General features: G+C 46.4%; 1 protein-coding gene across 1 annotated transcript in view; it reads left to right on the top strand.

Annotated features, from left to right (window-relative positions):
• RHOF (ras homolog family member F, filopodia associated) overlaps window positions 1-26,372 on the top strand; it is a 90,829-nt gene that overhangs the window by 21,519 nt on the left and 42,938 nt on the right. Inside the window, exon 2 of the mRNA XM_075323382.1 lies at window positions 11,464-11,551. Within this exon, the coding sequence (XP_075179497.1) occupies window positions 11,464-11,551 (88 nt within the window). The remainder of the gene's footprint in view (window positions 1-11,463; window positions 11,552-26,372) is intronic.

Consider the following 26,372-nt stretch of genomic DNA (forward strand, 5'->3'; position numbering starts at 1 on the left):
GTGCGACACTGATAACTTTGGATCAAATATTGGGACTGCAGCCCTTTTTTTTTTTTTTTTTTTTTTTTTTTTTTCCCTATTATAAACATTGGCGTCTGGATAACGGATCTGTTCAATTGTACTTCCCTCCTTTTGTGCTAATCCTAAGAACCAAAAGGAGAAGTTCACTTCAACGTTAAAAGGCCCTTGATAAAATACATTGTGGTAACATCACCATAGAGGAAGTGATGCCATCAGCTTAGCCTACACGTCTAGTGGTTTGTCAAGTCCTGGTAGACATTAAGCTTATTCTATTAGTGGTCACAGCTTCGTGGGCAGAGAAGGCGGAGGCGTTGATTGATCAGATATGAGGTGGTGACTTGGGCTTCTCTCGACCATCTATAAGCACTATAGACTTGATCTGCCCTTTTCTGCTGATGTTTCCTTTGGAGGAAGGGTACTACAGGCAGTGGTCCCTCCCTAAAGAGTTGTTTTATTTTAATTTTTTTGTTTTGTTTTTTTTTTTCGTTTTACCTGTAGTATTTATGAAAAATTGACATTTGAATGAGACCCTCATAATTAGAGCTGGTCAAACTCGCAGAAAACCGGGACCGGCATGTCCCTGCTGAATTTTTTTAAAAAAAAAAAACTCGAATCCGGTCTGGAATCTGGTACCCATGTAAGTCTGTGGGAACCAAAATCTGGAGATTAGAAATGTTGGTAGAAGGAATATGGGGGTAGGAGCACTGAACCTCCGTCATGGCGGCAAGATACTTCCAGGTCCCGCTTTCCCTTCTGGAGCCAACAATTAACCCTCATTGGATATCACTGCTTTCCCCGCCCACCAGTGCGTGTAATTGGTTGCAGTTAGACGCGCCCCCCACCCTGAGTGGCAGTGTGTCTGCTGACTGCAACCAATCACAGGCGCCAGGACGGCCAGTGGGTGGAGGAAGCAGTGCAACCATCTGCAGGTGAGTATCGTGGTATAAAAATTAAAACAATTGGGGCAAGGTCCAAATCTTGTGATGCCCAGCACGGATAAAGCCCACGGTTACAGGCTGCAGCCCCAAGCTGTCAGCTTTTTATCATGGCTGTGTATCAAAATAAGGCTGTAGTCACACACTTGAGCCAGTCTCTCATCGCATCACCCGGTAGCTGCACACTCTCCTGACAGGAGCGTGCATCTGCATGTAGTTCTATGCAGCTGTACACTCGTGTCTGGAGAGAACTACATGCATCCGACCCGCTCCTGTCAGTGTGTGCGGCCATGCTGGGTGATGAGATGCGATGCGAGACTCATACAAGTCCCTCACAAGTGTGACTCCGGCTTAAGAGGAACCGCATGTGGCTTTTTTTTTTTTTTTAATTAAATTATTTAAACAAATTAATACTGACATGTGACCCCCTTCAATTTTCATACCCAACCAAGATAAAGCTGATAGCTGGGGCTGTATTCTCAGGCTGGGGAGGTCTAGCCTAAAAATATCAGCCTCTAGCTGCCCAGAATTGTCGCTTCCATTAGATGTTACAAGTTCGGCGCTTTACCGGCTCTTCCTGAATGCCCTGATGCAGTGACAATCAGGGTAACAAGGGGTTAATAACAGCGCATAGCTGCCACTAAGCCCTAGATTAGTGATGGCACAGGCATTTGACACCTGCATCATTAATCTGTAAATGAAAGTAAATAAACACCGAAAAGCTATTTTTGCTATAAAATACAAAAACCCACCCTCTTTCACCACTGTATTAACCCCAACACACCCTACAGGTCCGAAGTAATCCACACGAGGTCCCACGACTTTTCAGCTCTGCTACATCTGAATATCGCAGCGAGTGGCCATAGAGCAACATGGCTGCCGGCTGTGAGTGCAGAACGAAAGCTGCGAGGAATGGTGGGCGCATCTGACTGCAACCAATCACCGAGGCCATTCTTGTTTTCTTTCCTTTTAGTATGTATGTATGTATTTATATTATATTATATTATATATTTTTATTTTTCTTTCCCTTTCGCCCATGACGGCACCACCTGAGAGGTTCTGCCCGCCTTTCCTCCGCATCAGATGGTTTCCTGTCCTGATGGGATGATTTATGGAATAACCCAGGTCTGACCCGGTGTACAAGATTGGTCTTACCAAAAGCCGGCATTCGGGTCTGGATGCACCTCCCCAGTGCTTTAGTCTTCTGCGGTGGTGGGGCGCAAGCCAGGGTCGGGAGCTCGGCTCTGCGTCGCCCCAGGCTGTGTGGTACCTCACATGGAGCCCGTGAGACGGGCTCCCTGCTGATGGTAATGCCGGGGTGAAGATTGGTAGTGATGCGGGACATGTACAGGGCGGCCCGAAAGTTCATCACCTGTGCATACACAGGTTGATCCAAGATGGCGGCGCCCAGCGAGTGGATGTCGGGCGGGAAATTTGAACCGAGGGAGGTATATGGAGTCGCCTTCACTGCATTCTGGTGAGTATGACCTCCGCCCCCCCCCACCCATATCTAGGATAGAGGACAATTAACTCCCGGAGCAGGATACGCTTGGGCAGCAGGAGGATTCACAGCCATTGCAGCGAGGGGAGTGCTCCGCCGCTAGGACCAGTCCGGCGAGTCGACATTCCAGGGGTTCCAGGAGGTCCAAACCCGAAAGTCATAAACCGCCTTCAAAATCGTTACCAGATCCGCCATCTTGGGGGGTGAGTATTTTGCAAATGTTTTACAACTTCTATGTTCCCTTATTTTTTCTAGGAGGTATCTAAGAAACATACCTCTAAAAGGAATCATAGGAATTGTGGGGTTTGCAAAGACGCACTAGCTCCAGATTACCAGAAGGACCTTTTCCCCACCTGTATCAAAAGAATCCTCAGTACTGAAGGACCAGGATTCACTGCTGAATTAAGGGACATTATCAGAGCTGAAGTCAGGCATTCCATTGGCTCCCTCTCTCATTCAGCACCAAAGAGGCATAACAAGTCTGCCAGAAAAAATGGGGAAGCTTCTGATAAGTCGGGTAGCTCTGACTGGGGCTCTAGGATTTCATCACCTGCTTCATCTTCGGACTCCTCCTTTTTCTCAGATGAGGGTGGCAGACCATGCTTTCCGTCCTCGGAGGTAGCACACCTGGTGAAAGTTGTCCGCTGCACCATGGGGTTGGTGGATGCTAAAGATCCTAAATCCACACAGGACCTCATGTTTGGTGGCTTTGAAGGGAGAAAAAAGTGTGTTCCCGATTCATCAAAAGGTCCAGAGCCTGATTATTGACCAGTGGAGGAAACCAGACAAGAGGGAATCCCTATATAATCTTCTCTGAAAAGGAAATATCCCTCTGATGAAGACACAACCACTTCATGGGACAAGTCCCCTAAAATTGACGTTGCTGTCTCCAAGGCGTCAAAGTCCACTACCCTCCCCTTTTTGACAATATCGGTTCACTTCGTGATCAATTGGACCGATAGGCGTACGTTTTTCTCCGTGGTACATGGGAGGCTGCAGCAGGAGCCCTTCGGCCTGCGGTGGCAGGTACGTGCATAGCAAGGTCCCTGATGATCTGGGTCCAACAAATTGGAAGACCAGCTTAAAGGTGACGTTCCTAGAAAGGACATAATCTCCTCAATACTGCGTATACAAGGGGCGGAAGCCTTTCTGGCAGATGCTTCCATAGATTCACTGAAATTGTCCAAAGTTGGCAGCCCTTTCCGATTCAGTCAGAAGAGCCCACTGGTTAAAGACCTCGAAGGGATATGTGCAGTCCAAGGGAAGACTGTGGTATGCCTTGTGAGGGGAGCTACTTGTTTGTTTGACTCACAACTGGATGATCTTCTGTCTAAGGCAGCAGACAAGAAACGGGGATTTCAGACACTACAGACCAAATTCCCCCGTGGCTGTCATTTTTGGAGGCAGCAATTTTTTCATAAGAAGTCCCCCAGAGACCATGACTCCTGGAAGGATAGAAGGAAGAAGTCCTCAGGGTTTATCCTCCTCTAACAAACCAAAAGGCCCCCAATGACGCCATTATCCCAGTGGGGGAAGGCTCTCCTTCTTCCTTCCCTCATGGGAAAAGATTTCCTCCAACCCGTGGATTTCACGGATCATCTCAGAAGGGCTGACATTACAACCGGAGTCTCCCCCTCAGGAGTATTTTATTGTAACATCCATGAGACAAGGAGAAAAAAGAAGGGTGTTGGAAACCGAGATAAAGTCCCTTCTTTTTAAAGAAGGGTATACAGGAGGTCCCCAAGGGAGAAGTAGGGCAGGGGTTCTATTCCCCACTCTTCCTCCTGAGAAAACCAGACTTGTCCTTCAGGACGATCATCAACCTAAAGAGGTTCAATTATCACCTGGTGCAGCACCGCTGCAAGATGGAAACAGTTAACTCCATAGTGAAACTGTTGTATCCTGGGTGTTTCATTGCGGTACTCTATTTTAAAGGATGCCTATTATCATGTTCCCATTCACGCAGCTTATCAAAACTGTCTAAGGCTGTGTGCGTATTGCATGCAGTTACGCTGCGTTCTGCACCGCAGCGTAACTGCATGTGTCCTGCGTCCCCAGCACAATCTATGAAGATTTTGCATGAGACGTGCGCACGTGGCGTATTAGAACGCAGCGATTCGGCTGCTGCCCGAAGCGTGCGTTCTAAGAAGTGACATGTCACTACGTTCGTGCGCTTTGCATGCTGTCTATAGGGAGAGGCAGCATGCAGAGCGCACGAATTTTGCAGGCACCAGGCGCTTCAGAATGGAGCTTTTCAGCTGCGCTCTGAAGCGGACCTTTTGTGTGTGGTGCAGAGCACACACGTGCACACATAGCCTTAGATTTGCTCTTCAGAAGGAACACACCTTGCATCATTACCAGTTCAGGGCACTACCGTTTGATATCTCCATGATGCCCAGAATCTTCACAAAACTTATGGCGGAAGTGATGGCACATATCAGAATCCAACAGATCCTTATTGTCCCTTACCTGGACGACCTGTTGGTGGCAAGTCTGTTGGAGGATCTTTGCAGACATGTTGGGACAGTGATCTGTATCCTGGAAGACTTGGGGTGGATCATAAATTGAGAAAAATCCAGACTACAGCCTCAGCAGTGTCAGTCTTTTTTGGGACTGATACTACATTCTGTCACTCAGATGTCTTTTCTCCTGGAGAAGAAAAAAATAAAGATAGTCTCTGGTCACTTCAGCAATAAGGAGACCAGTCTTGACTCTCAGACAGGCCATGTCATTAGTGGGGTCTCATGTCCTGCATCCCCACGGTTCTTTGGGCTCAGATGCATATGCGATCCCTTCAGATGGAGGTCCTGGCCTCACAGCAACAGTTAAAAAGGTTGTTTTGGATCACAAAATCCGTTTATGCCCAGAAACGTTGCGTTCCCTATCCTGGTGGCAGGATTTGATTCATCTGTCCGCAGGGGTGCCGTGGTGTCCCCCGCCTCATGGATACCATTACAACAGACGCAAGTAATCTTGGCTGGGGAGGTCACCTGAGACATCACCTGTTGCAAGGACTATGGGATGACCATTCGAGGAGTCAATCCTCAAATTACAGGGAACTTACAGCGATGAAGTTGGCACTCAGATGATTCCTCCCTTATCTGACAGGTCGACATGTAAAAGATTCTTTCGGACAACAGGGTGACAGTGGCTTACCTGAATCAAGGGGGGACAAGATCCCCCAACGCTGCTCTCCCTCACAAGAGATTTTTCAACTAGTAGAGTCCCATCTTCTATCTCTGAGCGCACTTCACATCCGAGGAAGAGACATCGAGGAAGCCGATTTTCCTCAGCAGACATCACCTGAATCAAGGAGAATGGGCTCTGAACCCCCGAGTATTCCGTTTAATCATAGATCTCTGGGGGATTCCAGTTTTAGACCTATTTGCAACCAGGGCCAACAGGAAGGAGGAGACATTCTGTTCTCTCAATCCCATGGATTGTCCCATAGCAATAGATTCAATGCAGAACCCCTGGTCCCAGGGTCTTGTGTATGCCTTTGATTCTTCTCCCTGCTGTGGTCCGGAAGGTTCTGGAAGACAAAGCCCACATCATCCTTATTGCTCCCTTCTGGCCAAAAAGAGCCTGGCTTTATTGGCTCCAGAAGCTAGCAATATCAGACCCCTGGATACTTCCGGACGAGACAGATCTCCTAGTCCAGGGACCAGTGTGTCACCCCAGGGATCCTGCCCTCCACTTGACAGCGTGGCATTTGAAAGGTAGCTACTCCTAGCACAGGGATTCTCTGAGAACCTATTAGAGACTCTCCATAAGAGTAGGAAGCCGGTAACCACTGGTATTTATGGTAGGAAATGAAGGAAATTTCTGCAGGTTTCAGGAGCACAAATAGGGTGGGCCCCCCTGCCTGCCCGGCTATCCTGGAATTCCTTCAAAAGGGGTTGAATTGGGCCTATCTACTAGCACTTTGAAGGTACAGGTTTCGGCCCCAGGAGCACTATATAATAACCTAACAGAGAATAGATGGATTAGCAGGTTCATTAAGTGCTGTGCTAGAGCTGCCCCTGTCCCCTCTCCTTATATGCCTCCCTGGGATTTAAATCTCATTCTTGATGCCCTTGTAGACACCCCGTTTGAGCCCCTATCGGATGTTCCACTCAAAACACTGTCCTTTTAAAGGTAGCACTGCTCATTTCCTTGACCTCTGCTAGATGGGTGGGTGACCTACAAGCGCTCTCTATTGCCCAACCATATACCCAGATTCTGGTAGAGTAGTATTACGCACAGACCTCTCCTACATTCCTAAAGTGGTAAAGCCCTTCCACAGGTCCCAGGAAATCATATTGCCTTCCTTTTGTGACCCCCCCCCCCTTTCTAATGACAAAAAAGCTAGGCTCCATAGATTGGATGTGAGACAGGCCCTTATAACCTACTTAGATAAGATCACGGGGTGGCGAAAGTCTCAGACCCTGTTTGACTTTCGGGGATGTAAGGTCTCTAAATGCACCTTAGCTAGGTGGATACGGGATGCTATATCTCTGGCCTATTCCTCTAAGGGTGTTCTGGTCCCTCTGCAAATTAGAGCCCATTCCACTAGATCAGTTTCCACCTCTTGGGCAGAGGTTTCTATTGACCAAATATGCTGGGCCGCCACTTGGTCCTCTTCCTCTACCTTCTTCCGTCACTATAGACTTGACTTGTCCTCCACAGCCGACCTCTCTTTTGGTAGACTGGTATTACAGGCGGAGGTACCTAAGCCTAACCCTAAGGTTATTGGTCTCTAGAATCTTTCACGTGGTGCTGTCATGGGCGAAAGGGAAAAAATATTAACTGCTTACCAGTATTGGGATTTTCAGAAGCCCATGACGACATCCTTAGTCTCCCGTCAATTCCCCCCCCCCCCTCCCCAAGTCCTATTTACTGGTTATGGCCACCCTTCGGGGAGTGTTAGTTAAGCTACTTTCACACATCAGTTTTTTACAATCAGACACAATCTGGTTTGTGCCTGATGCAACGGATCCGTCTCAGATTGTGTAAAAACTGATGCGACGGATCCGGTAAAAAAACTGATCCGGGTTTTGTTTTTTTTTTTTTTTTGCTGAGAGGGAGACCCCATCATCGCCGCACACGCAGGCACTCCCGCACGCATCATCGCTGCACACGCAGGGACTCCCGCACGCATCATCGCCGCACACGCCCCGGCACTCTTGCACGCATCATCGCCGCACACACTACCTTAGTGATCTCCCTGCTGACAGCGCAACTCCCTTCAGTTGCTGCGTGGAGCTCTCAGGAGCGGCGGTGTTCTACTGCCGCGCCTGTCAACTTCATGTAGCAGAGCTGAAATCGTCATGGGACCTCTGTGGATTACGTCGGACCCGGATTGTTTAAGGATTTTAATAAAATGGTGAAAGAGGGTGATTTTTTTTGGCTTTGATTACAAAGTAAAGTATTTTTTCGGGTGTATGTGTTACTTTCACTTACAGGTTAATCATTGGGGGCGTCTCATAGACGCCTGCCATGATTAACCCCTTATTACCCCGATTGCCACTGCACCAGGGCAATTCGGGATGAGCTGGGTAGAGTCCCGGTACTGTCGCATCTAATGGATGTGGCAATTCCGGGCGGCTGCTGGTTGATATTGTTAGGCTGGGGGACTCCCCATAACGTGGAGCTCCCCATCCTGAGAATACCAGCATTCAGCCGTGTGGCTTTATCTTGGCTGGTATCAAAATGGGGGGGGGGGGGGGGGGCGCACGTCATTTTTTTTTTTTAATTATTTATTTTACTGCAAGTTATAGACCCGCCCACTGGCAGCTGTGATTGGTTGCAGTGAGACAGCTGTCACTCAGCGTGGGGGCGTGTCTGACTGCAGCAAATCATAGGCGCCAGTGGGCGGGGAAAGCAGTGAATACGAGATTGAATAATGGGCGGCCGGCATTTTCAAATCAGGAGAAGCCGCCAGAGCTTTGTGATCGGTGAGTGGGTGAGAGTGAGTGTTTTGAGTCAGTGCGTGAGTGAGAGAGAGTTAGAAAGAGAGAGAGAGAGAGAGAGATTTTCGGACAAGCAATGAATTTATCACTTCTGGCATGCTCGGACGTAAAAACCGGAACCGGTACATGCTTCCGGCGTTTGATGCGTGCCACCGGATGCAGCGTGCATAGACTTTAATTATGCACCATGCCGCACCCGGCGCTATGCAGTTTTTGCCTCTGGCAAAAAAACGTTCCTCTGTGCGGCTGCCGGAGTGACGATTTTTGCCGCATCCGACAAAAAAAAGGATCAAACGCAAGTACATGCGGCACAATCCGGCGCTAATAAGTCTGAGGAAAAACCGCACCCGGCGGCAAAAACAAAACTTTTGTGTTTTTTCCCGCAAAGCGCCGGATTGTGCCGCACAGCAAAAACCTGATAAAACTTTAAAGAGAACCAACCCCCAGGATTTTTTTTTTTTTTTATCAACTAAAGGCAGTGCCAGACTGGCAAAGATGCTGAATCCAGACATACCTGTTATAGAAAGATCCGATGCTTGGTTGCAGAAATCTTTAAATCAAAGTTGCAGAAATGGACTGCACTTTGACAGGTGCAACAGGGTGGGCCTTTGTGGGTCGGGTCCTCACTGTAAAGTCCTCCATCGGCGTTCTCTTGGCTTGCCCCTTTTTTTCTTTATTTGAATATAGTGCCACCATTGCTGTTGTTGGCGGCGCATTGCCATAGTAATTATGTCTTCATTAAAATGGCACCGGACGCAATATTCAAATAAAGAAAAGGGGGCACATCATAGAAGAATCTGGAGGAGGACTTTACAGTGAGAACCTGACCCACAAAGGCCCGCCCCCATTGCACCCGTCAATCAAAATGCAGTGTATTTCTGCAACTTTGATTTAAAGAGATTTCTGCAACCAAGCATCAGATCTTTCTAGAAGTATGCCTGGATTCAGCATGTTAGTGCCACTATGGCACTGCCTTTACTTCATATTGAAAAAATCTTCATGGTTGGTTCTCTTGAAGTAGTGAAATTCAAGCAAAATCTAATATACGTTTAAAAAAGCCTCAAAAAATGTGTTCCTATGTATATAAGACTTTCACTGCGCTGTATATGCATGTAAAGGTGACACTTTGCTTTTGGCTTAGAAGAACACAGGAATTTGGTACTTTGGAAGTGATACCGGTAGTTCTATCATACTCTGGATGTTAGAAGAACTTTTTTTTGTTTTTCTGTTTTTGGGTTTTTTTTATCTTCACTGAACATTTGAAATTTTTAAATCGTACATTAGACTTGAGCAAAGTCATTATTTGTGGATCTGTAAAGATGTTCCCATGTACCCATGTAGTATATCGAGCAATCCTCTGGGCGTACTTGAAGAGACTTGAAATCCCTGAAAAGAAAACATTCTCTTCAATCCAAAGCAAACTCTGCTCTCCTACAAGTGTGTATTCTCATAGCATAACAAAACCCGTTTTGTATGGAAATTAGATGCATCGTTTCAGCATGTCTTGTTTGTTTTTGTTTTTTCTTATTTGTGTGAATTGTCTCATGATTAAAAATTGATCTTTTGGATCTCTTCTGTGCAAAGCCTTATTTTCTAAAGTTGGAGAGATTTCATACCAGTATTTACTTTTTAAGGCTGATGTGGATATTTGATGTAGATTTAGTGCATATTTATGCAGAAATATGGAACATTCTAAATGATTTCAAAACAAAATTTCACCAATATAGATCTAGGCACCACTCCACCGTTTTTTGTTTTGTTTTTTTTTTTGTTCTTTTTACTCAGTGACTGTGCCAATTTTGAGCTATAGTGACCAGGTACATATTCCACCCCCCAAAAAAAGGGATTCGGACAAAACGCCCCATGTAACCACTCATTTTAATGAGGCAGAAGGAGACACTTTAGACTCCGTTTGGCGTCTGTTTCGCTGGTGTCCATCTTGTTAGGCATGCACAGAGCGGTGGTCTTTCCACACTTTTTTTTGCTCTAAAAAGATGCTTAAAATGATTGGATGGACTCCATCTGGTCCCTGTTTTGGCACTGTCCCAAGTGTCTCCTTCTGCCTCCATTATAGTGAGTGGTTCCAGCTGGGGACTTGTCTGAATCGTGGTTTTTGGGATTTACATGGAAACCCTGACGTAAGTATTAAGTGGGAAGCGCGCGATAAATATGACCCAAACCCTATTCCATTTTTTTTTTTTTTTTTTTTTTTTTTTTTTGTGGTAGAATAAAGGAATTAGGCAGCAGTAAAGGAAGTTATTTTTCATTTTATGCAATTCACCATATGGTAATAGAACTGCTTTATTCTGCACTACAGTGACTGATACCAGATTTATATAGTTTTTTTTCTTGTTTTTCTGCTATTGCAGAGTAAAAATGTGTTGTTGTTTTTTTTTTGTTTTTTTTTTTTTTTTTTATGGGGGCAAACCACACTGTATAAAGGTTATGATTTTATTTTTTTACCATTTTGATACATATAACACTTTTTGATTGCTCCTTATTCTTCAGCTGAAAAATCTGAATAAACAAACAGCAATTCACTTATTGTGCTGTTTGGTTTTTTTTTTGTTGTTGTTGTTTTTTTTTTGGGGGGGGGGGGTGTTTCCCCCCTTTACTGACCAATGGACTTAATGGCGGAGAGTAGTGTAGAGCGACTATTCAACTATTCGTACTCTCTATGCTGCACAGTCCACTACTTCGTTACAATTAGCAGGCACATTGTAAGTCAATGGGAAATACTCGCTAAGTAGCGAGTAACCCGAAAGCCGTACTTCTCGTGTGAGTAGCGAATAGTACGGCTTTTGGGTTACTCACTACTTAGCGAGTATTTCCCATTGACTTAAAGTACATTGCACCCGCTACTCGTAACGAATGTGAGTAGCGGACAGTACTCGCTAACTACCTGCTCAACAGTAGCTGAGAGCCATCAGACTCTCGCTGATTATTTTGTTTTCGTTTTCCAGTATAGAGAGGTAACATTGTGTGCACCTTTACAATTCTGCTCATTACTTTTGTATTACGTGGATTTTAACCGTTGTGTTTTTTCTTCTAACAGCAATATGCCCCATCTGTCTTTGAAAAATATACCACAAGTATCACAATTGGAAACAAAGAAATCTGTCTGCACTTGTATGACACAGCAGGTAAATTCAATCTTTTGTTACCTAGTTTTAGCATTTGCTGCAGAATGTAAATACAATGACATGAATTTCTTTTTTCTACCATGTTCTACATTATGGGTAAGTTGGTGTTATTCCCATCTCTGCCTTTCGTGGCAAAGACTGGATTAATTACATCTAGCCTCTAGCGGCTTGCGTAACTCCCATAGAAATGAATGGGAGTTGCACCATAGCGTAGCTTTCTGCTGTTTCTTCTGTAACCTCCACATTTCTATGTTAGATATGCAGAAGTCAGTGCCGCTATGCTCTTCCTCTGGAAGTTGGCACCTCCAATCAGTTATTTTCATTATGGCCATGTAAGGCTAGGTTCACATTTCCGTTAAAATGTACCAGTCACAATCCGCTGCTCTGGTAAACAACGGCATCCATTTTTCGGATTCTGTTGTGGCCCATAAACTTGTATTAGTGGCAGATTGCAACTGATAACTTTGCGTTGCATCCGCTGCGCCGCGGTCAGTCGTTTTTTGACTGACCGCCGGGCGGGAGCAACGCAGAATGTAACGTCTTTCTGCCCGTCAAAATTAACGCTCCGCACAGGAGTCCGTCGCCATCCGTCAAGCTTGTAATGGATGTCTATGGCGCTGGATTCCGTCGTAATCCGTCTTACAACGGAATCCAGGACTGGATTCCGTCATGCTCTACTGAGCATGCCCAGCATGTTTGGCACACCCACTGGGCTGTCCCAAACACAAACTGATCATGACTGATCCGTCAAAAAAACTGACGCACAGCGGATGTAACGGACGCGATGGATCCGTTTTTTTCACAGCATTCCTGTGAAAGGAATCCTGTGAAAAAGACATCTGTTGCGTCAGTTAAGGCTAAGTTCACACTTCCGTTGTTTTGCATCAGTCACAATCTGTAGCCTTGAGGAATTACGGTATCCTGCAAAATATTTTGCAGGAATCCTGTTTATTCCCCATAGGCTTCTATTAGTGACTGATTGTGACTGATGATGCTGCGTTGCATCCTGCTGCGTCGCGGGCAGTCATTTTTTAACTGACCGCCGGGCGGGAGCAACGCAGCCTGTAACGTTTTTTTGAGCAGCGCTATCCGTAGGATTTCGCTGCGCATGCGCTCTCTGGCTCCCCGCCCCCCGTAACCAGGATAAACATCGGGTAACCAAGCAATGCGCTTTGGTTAGTTACCCGATATTTACAGTGGTTACGGGTGCAGGGAGCCCGCGCTAAGCTGGTATCCAAGATAAATATCGGGTAACCAAGCAAAAAGTGCTTTGCTTATACCCGATGTTTACCCTGGATACAGTGTGCAAGGAGGCAGACACTTCACCACTCGGCTCCGTCCCCTCCCGCACTCCGCATGTGTACACACACACACTTGTCCCCAGCCCTGCAGTCCCCGCGGCACTGACGTCCTCAGCTCCATGGCCCCGCTCGGCTCCGCCTCCTCGTGCTCCGCCCCCTCATGCACTCAGCATGTACACACGCATGTAGACATACACACACACACACACACACACACACACACACACACACACCTGTCCCCAGCCATGCAGACCGCGGCACTGACGTCCTCAGCTCCGCCCCCGAACACAACGGAGTACGACAAAAAAATTGATTTTCTTTGTCATCCGTGTACAACGCATCAGTCACATGCGTCAAGCAACGCATGTGACTGATGCAAAACAACGGAAGTGTGAACTTAGCCTAACCATCTAAAAAACAACTGATCCGTTGCTGACGGACCTGACAGATTTAAAATGGAAATGTCAACCTAGCCTAAGTAGGAAATGAGAAAAGCCTCTTAACAAATTTATGATGTGTAAATACTGCAGACCTGTCTGACACTTTGCTGCAATGGCTCAATGTTTTTTATGGATAAATTAGGACTCAAGTGTTGTGTGGAACCATGAATTGTGACCATCCCACTGTTGTGGCAGTATGCAGAGCGGTTATTACTGTGGATAAAACGGAGGATTCATAAATTGCAGTGGAGATTGTGGGCCTGGCATCACTGGGTTGCATTCCGCTGATATACTGAAATGATGGTGGTTGGGTTTTGCCCTGGCTCGGGAGTTCATAAAACATGTCCTTTCCTGAAAGTTGTTCTGCAAAATTCTTAGCCAGAAGTGTTCAAAATGGTTTCTATCAATTGCTACAAGTTTCTGCCAGAAAAGCATTTAAGAAACCTCTATTTCCTCCTATATATAATAACTAAAACCGCACACCATGGTAATTGTGCATCTTTGGTGACTGAGAAGTTTTCTGATGCATATACTGTAACAACTTTACAGGTAGAATATATATGCGGTTATTAAGCTGCAGTAATGGTAATAGACCAGAAATACCAGTTTAGGGATCAGGTAGTGAATGCAGAAATGACTACTTGTAATAGGATATCTGGTCCTATAAAGTTGCTACAATATTAGTGCATTTTTTGTTTTTCTTAAAGTTTCTTGATTTTTGCAGCAGAAAAATCTGCTGCAATTTACTCTGTGCACAGTATGAAGACGTGCGCCACTATTGCCTGTGACTCGCCACTAGATGCGATGTTTAGCCGTTTGTGTGGTTTTTTTTTTTTTTGTTTTTGTTTTTTTTTTTTCTTTTGCCACCCCACCCCACAACATCAGAAGTTCTTCCTGCATTAAGTTGCCTTCGTAAAGACTGTTATATTCATCCAACTTCTTGAAGTCTGTTTGGCAGTGTAAATCAGTCACTGCTGTTTTTTTCTCGCTTTTCCATTCAGGAGTAATATACAGACTAGACAAGACATTTCCTTGAATTAGAGGGTTCAACAATACGAGCACTGTAACTAGCAAGTAGGTCAAGATGTGTATGACCGACGCGGGGAAACTTTACTCTGTGATTATGGTTTCTAGTCTACAGTCTGAAGTGTACATTCTGCCCATAGCTCAGTGCTGATAAAGCTTATGTGGTTTCCTACAAGGATGGGACGTTCATATATCTTAATTCTGTTTTGTTTTACCTTGAATGGAAACACTCGCACTATCCTGTACTGTAAGATATGATTACCAGGAACTTCACTGCTGAAATAAAACTTGACCAGAGCAGGAGCAAAGGCTTAAATAGATTGCAATAATGCAAAAAATGTATCCGCAGAACAGGATGAGGACTTTTCAACTTACAAGAAGTGATTTTTACCAAAAGCTGTTACTTATTGTAGATATTATATGCTAATGAGGCCAGCAACTAGTCGCAAGGGCGTTAATTCCCTTGGCTGGTTGGCCCCCTTACCATGTAAGTACGCCCCTGTGGGTGTGCTAACATGCTAATGAATGCGCAATGTCAGAGGATGGGAGCTCACCTCTGCTGACGCTGGATTTTTAGCTCCGTACGCATGATCCTTGGACTTCTGGTCATGCGCACTATGTAGCCGGGTGTAGCGTCCCGCCTCTAGGCTGGAAACACATCTATGCGAGTAAAATCGGTCCGACTGGGCTGAAAAAAACTCTGCTGATTTTAGTTCACGTTAGGTCCGAGTGCAACGCAAGTGCGATGCTTTTTCTGAATAAATTAATGATTTTACTAGCGTGTGTAATGCGTGTGTAATGCGTATTTTTTACTATGTCATCTGCCATTCAGCTCTGCTACATGGCCGCTGACAGCAGACACAGACAGCCATGTAGCAGAGCTGAATGGCAGATGACAGCAGACACAGATAGAGCCGCACGATCAGAATGAACTCGGGTGAACTTCACCCGTGTTCATTGTCATGCTGCGGCTCTATCTGTGCCGCATCCTGATTAGCGGTCACCTGTGAAGGGCTCACCGGTGACCGCTAATCTCCTGAGTGACTGAAGTTAGCAGGCCTCTCTCATACTCACCGTTCCCCGGCAGGGCGCTGCACGGCATTCACACTGCTCCGGCGGCTTTTACTATTTTGAAAAAGCCGGCCGCTCATTAAACAATCTCGTATTCCCTGCTTTCCCCGCCCACAGGCGCCTATGATTGGTTGCAGTGAGACACGCCCCCACGCTGAGTGACAGGTGTCTCACTGCAACCAATCACAGCAGCCGGTGGGCGGGTCCATACTGTGCAGTGAAATAAATAATTAAGTAATTAAAAAAAATGCGTGCGGTCCCCCCAATTTCAATACCAGCCAGATAAAGCCATATGGCTGAAGGCTGGTATTCTCAGGATGGGGAGCTCCACGTTATGGGGAGCCCCCCAGCTTAACAATATCAGTCAGCAGCCGCCCAGAATTGCCGCATACATTAGATGTGACAGTTCTGGGACTGTACCCGGCTCTTCTCGATTTGCCCTGGTGCGTTTGCAAATCTGGGTAATAAGGAGTTATTGGCAGCCCATAGCCGCCACTAAATCCTAGATTAATCATGTCAGGCGTCTCCCCGAGATACCTTCCATGATTAATCTGTAAGTTACAGTAAATAAACACACATACACACACCTGAAAAAAATCCTTTATTAGAAATAAAAAACACTAACAAATCCCTGGTTCACCAATTTAATAAGCCCCAAAAAACCCTCCATGTCCGGCGTAATCCAGGATGGTCCAGCGTCGCTTCAAGCTCTGCTGCATGAAGGTGACCGGAGCTGCAGAAGACACCGCTGCTCCTGTCAGCTCCACGCAGCAACTGAGGTGAGTAGCGCGATCAGCTGAGCTGTCACTGAGGTTACCCGCTGTCACTGGATACAGCGGTGGCCGCGGGTAACCTCAGTGACAGCTCAGCTGATCGCGCGGCTGTCTTCAGTTGTTGCGTGGAGCTGAAGGGAGCGGTGGTGTCTTCTGCAGCCCTGATCACCTTCATGCAGCAGAGCTGGAAGCGACGCTGGACCATTCTGGATTATGCTGGACATGGAGGGCTTTTTCGAGCTTATTAAAGTGGTGAACGAGGGTATATGTTTTTGTGTTTTTTATTTCTAATGATTTTTTTCAGGTGTGTGTGTGTGTTTACTGTAACTTACAAATTTAATCTTAGAAGGTATCTCGGGGAGACGCCTAACATGATTGATCTAGGATTTAGTGGCAGCTATGGGCTGCCAATAACTCCTTATTACCCCGATTTGCCAACGCACCAGGGCAAATCGGGAAGAGCCGGGTACAGTCCCAGAACTGTCGCATCTAATGTATGCGGCAATTCTGGGCGGCTGCTGGCTGATATTTTTAGGCTGCGGGGTTCCCCATAACGTGGAGCTCCCCATCCTGAGAATACCAGCTTCAGCCGTATGGCTTTATCTGGCTGGTTTTAAAATTGGGGGGGGGGGGGGGGACCGCACGCCGTTTTTTTAATAATTTATTTATTTCACTGCACAGTATAGACCTGCCCACCGGCTGCTGTGATTGGTTGCAGTGAGACACGCCCCCACGCTGAGTGACAGGTGTCTCACTGCAACCAATCATAGGCGCCTGTGGGCGGGGAAAGCAGGGAATACGAGATTGTTTAAAGAGCGGCCGGCTTTTTCAAAATGGTAAAAGCCGCCGCAGCAGTGTGAATGCCGTGCAGTGCCGCGCCGGGGATCGGTGAGTATGAGAGAGGAGGGGAAAATGACCGACAGACTGTGAGAGAGGGACAGATAGTGACGGACCGACAGAGAGAATAGAGACCGAGAGGAAGAGACCGACTGACAGAGAATAGTGATTGACAGACATTGGGAGACATCACTCGTTTCCAGTGTTTTAGGAAACATGCAAGAAATGTGTTTAGAAAATCGGATGTCACTAGGATGGTGTGAGTGCCGGCCCGTGACATCCGATTATTTACACGCTCCCATAGACTTGCATTGGAGAGACTCGCAGTAGAAACTCGCAAAAAAGCAGCATGCTGCGATTTTTTTTTTTTTTTTTTTTTTTTTTTTTTTTTTTTTTTTTCCTCTCTTCAGTCCGATTGGGACTGAGAAAATCGCAAATGAGAGCTGAATCATTCACGAACGTGTCCGATTCCAGTGCGAGATTTTCTCGCATTGCTCTACTGCGAGAAACTCACAAGTGAGAAGCAGCCCTTAAACTGTTGTAGTGCGTGTGATTCGAAGTGCCGGGAATAATAATGCGCACTGACCCCCCCCCCCCTTCCCCTCATCCCAGCGTTCTGAGGCGGTGCAACGGACACAGGTATGCGTGTCACTGCCAATGATGACACTGGTTAGTGGGCATTGAATAACATGTTAGCACGCCCCCTGTAAGCATACGAACATGCTAAGAGGGTGGAATGAGTGCAGGAGCTAACACTTTATCGACTAGTCTCTGTGGTCATTAGCATATCATAAAGTATCTTTAGAAATATTTTTTCTAAAGATCTCTTTATCTATGTTATGCCTGCTTTACACGAGGCGATCGATCGCGCGATAGCAAGATCTATCGTGCGATAGCACAATCGATCGTACCCGCCCCCATCGTTTTTGCGTCACGGGCAAATCGCTGCCTGTGGCGCACAAACTCGTTTAACCCCCGTCACACGTATTTACCTTCCAGACTACCTCGCTGTGGGCGACGAACATCCTCTTCCTTGAGTGGGAGGGACGTTCGGCGTCACAGCGAGGTCACACAGCTGCCGGCCAATAGGGGCGGAGATGAGCGGGATGTAAACATCCCGCCCACCTCCTTCCTTCCACATAGCCGGCGGAAGCCGTGGGAGGCAGGTAAGCTGCTGTTCATCGTTCCCCCTGATGTCACACGGAGCAACGTGTTATGCCACGGAAACTATTAACAACCGCCGCCATTTTAATGAAACAATTTTATGAAACCTAGCGACGAGTACACGACTCACTATTTGTGAGCGATACTGCGTCGCTAGGTGTCACACGAGACGACATCGTATACGATGCCAGATGTGCGTCACGAAAACCGTCTCGTGTAAAGTCGTCTCGTGTAAAGCCTGCATTTGTGTATACCGGGCCGGTTAGGCAGGGATTAGCAATATGCACCCAGAACTGCTTGTGGATCTGGGTACATATCGGACCTGACAGGTTTCCTTTTAAAGGGAATCAATAAGGAGGACTTTACAACACAAACCTATTATTAATATGCACAAGTAGCTCTCTCAAAGACAAGTCCAGCAATAACATTATTTGGCCAGATATGGTACTTATTTTTATTCCAAGATCTAGTGATTAAAATGTCTTTTGTACATGGCGCAACGCCTCTAAGCAGTTAGTTGGGCAGCCAAATTTTGGGCACCCAGGTGAGTAGTCTTATTATTTGTCTTAGGTGATGGCCTATACACAGCTCCCAACGAGCACCTAATATGGAATGAAGGGTGCACTACAGAGGAGGCCTCAATTTGATCCTTGCGATCTTGAAAATGATTCTATGATCTGCTGGGTTTAACTATCCATTTTTGGGACAAAACGTGACACATACTGCACATACACTGAGAATGTAACTGTAGACTGTTACATTACTGCAGTATTATAGGGTGCACTCTCATTGGTGTGGTGCTTTTATAAAGTCTTTAACTGGAAAAAGGAATACCTGTCCCACTCGGACTATATGGAACACAAGGGTTACCATTACAGCTTGTCTGGCCCTAGAGGGAATAGAAACTGCAAATATTGATGTCTAAACATGTTTTATATTTTAATATTATTGTCCATTGTTTGACTTGCCTCTTGCTACATGTGATTTAGAGTCCAGGGCTGCATTTAAGGCAAAATGTGCCACTGACTACTATAAAACGTACAATTAACATGAAGGCAAAGTTCATCTGCTGATATGTAGCCTCTCCCCATTTTCCTTTTCGTCCATGACAGCACCACCTGAGAGATGGGTTCCGCCCACATCAGGACAGGAAACCCACTGATAAAAAGGCGGTACCTCTCCTCCACATCAGTTTGGTTTCCTGTCCTGATGGGACAACCCACAGATTCTCCCAGGTCTGACCCGGTGTGGAAGTTTGGTTTCTTACCAATAGCCAGCATTCGGGCCTGGATGCACCTCCCCAGGGCTTCGGCTGTCTGCGGTGGTGGGGCGCGGGCCTGGAGCGGGAGCTCTGCTCTGCGTCGCCCCAGGCTGTGATCCTCACACGGAGCCCGCGAGACGGGCAGCCTGCTGACGGAACGCCGGGGTGAAAAGGAAGTGACGCGGCACCCGGAAGTTCATCACCTGTGCATGTGCAAGGTGTTCCAAGATGGCGGCGCCCAGTGAACGGATTTCGGGCGGGAAATTTGAACCAGTGAGGTATGAGGAGTCACCTTCGCTGCATTCTGGTGAGTATGACTTCTCCCCTATTCAGGATGGAAGACAACTCTCCTCCAGAACAGGATGTGCTGGAACAGCATACAGATTCCCAGGGCAGCAAGGGGAGCGCTCCTCTGGCAGGGCTAGTCCCTCCAGTCCGGCAAGTCGACATTCCAGGGGATCTGAGAAATCCAACTCTGGAAGTCATAAACTGCCTCCGAAACCAGTACCAGATCCGCCATCTTGAGGGGTGAGTGTCTGCTGCAGCATTTCATTGTTTAAAAGTCCCCCCTATGTTCCCTTCTTTCTTCAGGAGGTACCATAGGAATTGTGGGGTTTACAAGGACAGTCTATCCTCAGATTACCAAGGGGGCCTTGTCCCACCTGTCTCAAGAGTTCTTCTGTTTTATTTAGATCATAATGTTGAAATTACATACAAAATGAAACAACATGACCAAATCCTGACATGTTTCAGACCCTAGAACAGGGTCCATATTCCTGGGGGCTAGGTGGGCCCGGGATGCTATGTCGCTGACCTACTCAGCTAAGGGGGTGCCAGTTCCCCTGCAGATTAGGGCCTTTCCACTGGGTCACTTTCTACTACTTGGGTTGAGCGGGCAGAGGTGTCTATTGATCATATATGCAGGGCCGCCACTTGGTCCTCTTCCTCTACCTTTTTCTGTCACTATAGACTTGACTTGTCCTCCACGGCTGACCCTTCTTGGTAGACAGGTATTACAGGCGGTGGTCCCTCCCTAAGGTGATTGGTCTTTAGAATCTCTCAGGTGGTGCTGTCATGGGCGAAAGGGAAAAATCTTAATTACTTGCCGGTAATGGGATTTTCAGAAGCCCATGACAGCACCCTTAGTTCCCCCCCTATTCGCTGGTTATGGGCACCCTTCGGGGAGTGTTAGTTAATGGTGTATTCCTTTGGTGGTGGTGTGATTAACATTTTTGTTTGTGTTTTGCTGGTCCTCTCTGGCTCTGTAAACCTACTGATGTGGAGGAGAGGTACCGCCTTTATATCAGTGGGTTTCCTGTCCTGATGTGGGCGGAACCCATCTCTCAGGTGGTGCTGTCATGGGCTTCTGAAAATCCCATTACCGGTAAGTAATTAAGATTTTCTTCTACATGTTGTGTATGACATTGTATGTTACTATACTATGTCTTTCCTTTTTGCTCTTTATCCCATTTACCCCTGATCCAGTTTTCACTTTCATGACAAGGCCATTTTTTTTTCCATTTCTGTCCAGTGTCAATTTGAGACAATAACTCTAATGCTTCAATGGATCCCGGTAAATTCTGATTGATTTATTTTTTGGAGTTTCCTCATGACCTATTGTACTTTATGATGGTGGTTTAATTTGGGCTGTTTTTTGGGGGTTTTTTTTGGAATTTTTGAAAATATCAGAATCCTGGCAAAACCTTTTTTGAAATTTTGCAACTTTTTGAATTTTTTTTTTTATTCCCTTTAAACCAGAGGGTTATGTCACATAAGATGGTTAATAAATAACATTTCCCACATGTCTGCTCAACATGAGCACAATTTTTTTTAAAACCTAATTGTTTTTTACTTTGGCCGCTTTTACGCCAATTTTACAGATTGTTTTTGCATTGAGAGCTATAGGGTTTGTTTTTTTTGGTTTTTTTTTTTTTATAAATATATAAATGTGTGTGATTACCCCCACCCCCAATTTTGAAACCCAGCCATAATAAAGCTGGGGGCAGGAATTCTCAGACCGGGGAGGCCCATGGTTATTGGGGCCCCCCAGCTTAAAAGTAGCAGTCTACACCTACCCAGAATTGACGGATTCCTTATGTGACAATTCCGACACTTTACCAGTCTCATACCGATTTGCCCTGATGTGGAGGCAATCAGGGCAATATAAGGGGTTAATGAAAGCACATAGCTCCCACTAAGCCCTAGATTTATTAATGGAAGGTGTCTTAAACATCCCCTCCCTATTATGTTCTGTAAGTGAAAAGAGACAAACACTGAAAAAAATCCTTTATTTTAAATAAAATACAAAAAACACACTTTCTCCAGTTTATTAACCCCAAACACCCAGTTACAATATAATCCATATGAGGTTCCATGACTATCATGGCTCTGCTACATACTGAAGTTGCAGCACGCGGGCACATTAGAAAACCTGACCGCTTACTGTGGCTTCAGGCAGAAACTGACTGAGCCACAGCTGTGAACAATGCCATCCCTCAGTTTATCTGCAGTCACAGCTGGAGGTTCCCACAGTACCCTTCCTGTGACCACAGTTAAACTGACCTCAGGTGACCTACTTGAACTCTGACCTCACCTCAGGTGAACTCATTCAAGTTCAATGAGTCCTGGATCTCTTGGCAGAAAAACCACTTGTGTGTTTTGTGTGTTTTTTTTGTTTTTTTTCTCCACACTTACAGGCTTAGTAATGGAGGGGGGAGGAGGAATCTGTGGAAGTTCAGTTTTGCAGGTGCAGCTGAACCGAACCTCCATGGGTAATGGAAGTCATTGATTAGCAGTTCGTGTCCCTGCCCACATACAGCCAGCCATACTACAGGGGGAGAATTGGCGTGGGGTTTTTTTTTTTTTTTTTCAGCCTAAAAACAAACCTCCAGGTTCACTCCTCTCTAGTTGGGAGTGGTTCAAGTAATTATCTGTAGTATCGGCCCTCCTAAGTCATCTATATGGGCTGTAGAAAGTAGAATACAATTGTATACTGATACTTGCAATTCAATACCTTTTTTAAATGTTAAGGAAAACATTGATTTTAGTGACCTGTCTGTAAGCCAATGTCTGTACAATATTCACACCAGACTGGTCACATGGCTATGACATCATGGAAGGTCCTTTAGTCAGTGGTGCTTATCGGGGGGGGGGCGCAAAGCAATTATCGGACGCAGAAGTGGCCGGGAAAGAGTCTGCAGGATGCGTCGCTGGACCTGTAAGTTTGTTTTTTTAATACTGTGGGTGGTTTTTTTTTTTTTTTTTTGTTTTTGTTTAGTTTTTCTTTTAGTCCCTGGACCCGAACTGTAACACGAGCTTCCCAGGAAAGCTCGTGTTTAGGATCGTGTGCACGAACTTTACAGTTCGGGTTCGCCCATCTCTAATGGATTTCTCTGCAATGAGCTGTTGACATCTATGGGTCACACACAGATCTGCATGAGAATCTGCCTCCAGAGTTTAATTTAAGGGGGAGTTACCAGTATGAACCAAGTAATGACTGACACTTTGCCCTCATTAAACACAACTCTACAGTTTATCAGTGCAGCAGAGCTAACGTTTGTCTAATTACAAAAACATTTGTGTCGCGGGCGAGGGACAGATCACAACTGGGGGGCCGCTCAAGGCACTCGGATCCGGGCGGTGGCTGTGGCTCGAGTGGCAGCCGGATCCGGGGCTAGCGTAGCCGTCCGTCACCCACGAGTGAAAACGGGTTATTTAAAGGGGATAGTCTGTCAGTGACTCCACCCGTGGGTTGCGGTGACACCGCCGCTGCCTTGTATGTGGGCGCCCGGGGCTGATGGAGCAGGGCAGCAAAGTGGGACCCCTCCACGGGTAGGGGAGGTGTAGTCCTGGGGCCCAGAGGATGGTGAGGGATTGCAGGGGAGCAGGAAACTCACAGTTCGGTTGTCGTGGTGCTGGATGAGCTGCTGATTATTTGGAGGATCAGTAACTAGTGTTGAGCGAGTATGCTTGTCACTACTCGGTACTCGCATGAGTATCACTGAACTCGGGCTACTCGGCGGGTACCGAGTAATCTCGCGATACTCGTGCTGTACTCGTGGTCTTCATTCCTGCATGTTGGCGCTCTTTTGAGAGCCAGCCCTCATGCAGGGATTGGCTGGCAGACCACTGCAATTCCACAGCCCTGTTAGTTGTGGAATTGCAGTGATTGGCCGGCCCTCACAGCATGACCGTGCCTTTAGCCCGACACTTCCCCGCTCGGCTAAGCCCCCTCCCGCACTCCACTCCGCGTGTGTGTGTGTGTGTGTGTGTGTGTGTGTATGTATGTATGTATGTATATATATATATATATATATATATATATATATATATATATATATATATATATATATATATATATATATATATATATATATATATATATATATATATATATATATATATATATATATATATATATTATACACGCACGTTTTTTTTACTTTACATTTTTATGGTTTCTACATGCTGCCGGGGGTCATTTCAGAATAATACTCGGGTCTCCCATAGGATAACATTGGGCTCGGGCCGAGTACCCGAGTATCTTGGGATGCTCGGCCCGAGCCTCGCGCACCCGAGCTTTTTGGTACTCGCTCATCACTATCAGTAACTACACACAGTCTGTATTGTAAACCAAGTTGCCAGTGGCTACCGGTGTAGCCTCCAGCGGTTGCATTCGGGTCCCACACACAGATATACAGCCAGGGGCCCTTTCTTCTACACTTTTGTCTGTCTCCCTCTTGTCTGGACTAATCCGCTTGAACGGCCTCCGGACCGGATCCCTTCTTTTGGCACCGGAGGGCTATAACCCTGCCCCGGTCAGCCTCAGGTTCCCCGCCACCGGATCTCCATGCCAGAGGCCCTCACTGCCACCAAGTCCGGTAGTCCAGGGCTCCAACCCTGACTACCACCCTCTCCAGAGAGCTCCAACTCCCTCCTGTCAGCTTTCCACTGACTACAGCTCAAACTGCCACTAAACTCTGCTCTGTCACTTCCGAAGCTCTTTTCGATCCCTCCCTTTGTCCTGGGGGAGATGATGACTAGGGCCTGATTGGCTGGTGTATGCCTGTGTGGGGACTGTGTTGGTGCCAAGGAGGAGAATGGCCTGCACTTTGGTGGATTTGTGCAGGCTCTGTGACAACCTGGTTTTGCCAGGGGCGTCACATTTGCATTTCCTCTTTGCTTAATAGGGTATTCCCTTCTCCAAGATCCTGTCCCAATATGTTGTAGGTGTAAAAATATTAGCAGTAATTAATAGTAAATACCTACAATTATAAATGTAGTATAGTTCTCCTGATAATCTGTCTCGTACCTCATGTGCAGGGCATTGTAGCTTGGGTATATATGATTATGACTACTCGTATAGTGAGTTAGTGATGGTCGAAACCATGGATACATAGGCTACTGTAATACTCTGGGAATGAGGTAAATGACATAGGTGATCTGGAGAACTATATGGCCTTTATAATTGGAGGTATTTGCTAATAATTACACCCACTATAAATAGAGAGAGGATCTTTGAGATGGGAATACCCACTTTAAGGCTATGTGCGCACTAGAAATGTGAATTTTCTCAAGAAAATTTCTTGAGAAACTTCTGGGAGTGGAAGATTTCCGCACCTGCGGAAAAATCCGCGGCAAAAACGCATGCAGATTTGCCGCGGATTTGCCGCGGATTTACCGCAGGTTACTCCCTGCGGTTTTGCAATAAATAATATAGATAATCGATAGACCGATAATGGATAGAGTGAAAGATGGATAGATGAATAGATAGGCCTGTTTCACACGTCAGTGATTCTGGGACGTTTGTGCTTTTTTTTTTTTAAACGTACTAGAATCCCTGACATATGCAGACCCATTATAATGAATGGGTCTGCTCACACGTCAGTGATTTTTCATTGCACGTGTCTCTGTGTGGCGTACACGCGTGTGCGTGATTGCCGAACGGAGATATGTCCATTTTTTTTTTTGGCATCACTGATGTCCCACGGACCACGCAGTGGTGTGGTCCGTCAAACACGTGCCAGAAAAAAACATGCTTTTAAAATAAAAAACATTTTTACACAACCGGCTTCAGCGGCGCTCTCTGTAGCCTGTGCAGCTTGCTGCTTCTGAGCCGGCTGATTACTGTCGCGCATATTCATGATGCACGACACAGCCGACCCGGAAGCAGCTGCTGCGGGGGTCAGCGCCGGCCGGATGCTGCACCGCGGGAGCGATCAGCACCATGGAGAGCGGGAGCGCGCACAGGTGAGTTGGTTTCTAAGTGCAATCACGGGCCACGGAGAATGGAGCCCGGATTGCACTTAGACAACCCACGTGTGCCGTAATTCACGGCACACGCAGGGACATGTGCATGTTTTACACGCCAGTGAAAGTCAGTGTTTTTCACTGACGTGTGAAACGGGCCATAGATGGATAGATAGATGAGAAAGACCTATAGAATGTCCCACCTCCCTGCATTTTCTAAGCTGGCACCCTTTAGTGACTTTCATGTGGCACTAAAGGGTGCTTAGCCTTGTATTTAGCCATAAAATAAATAAATAATTAAAAAAAAAACGACGTGAGGTCCCCCCATCTTTTGTAGCCAGCTAGGGTAAAGCAGTCGGCTGCAGCCTGCAAACCACAGCTGGCAGCTTCACCTTGGCTGATAATCCAAAATAGAGGGCACCCCACGCTGTTATTTTACATTAAATAAATAATTTAAAACAAAAAACGTGGGGTCCCCCCCAAAGTGGATCACCAGCCAAGGTAAAGCGGACAGCTGTGGTCTGGTATTCTCAGACTAGGGAGGTCCACTGTTATTGGACACTCCCCAGCCTAAAAATAGCAAGCCGCAGCCGCCCCAGAAGTGGCGCATCCATTAGACGTGCCAATTTTGGCGCTTCGCCCCAGCTCATCCCGCGCCCTGGTGCATTGGCAAACGAGGTAATATATGGGGTTGATGCC

The sequence above is a fragment of the Anomaloglossus baeobatrachus genome, chromosome 1 (genome assembly GCF_048569485.1).
Source record: "Anomaloglossus baeobatrachus isolate aAnoBae1 chromosome 1, aAnoBae1.hap1, whole genome shotgun sequence".
NCBI lineage: Eukaryota > Metazoa > Chordata > Amphibia > Anura > Aromobatidae > Anomaloglossus > Anomaloglossus baeobatrachus.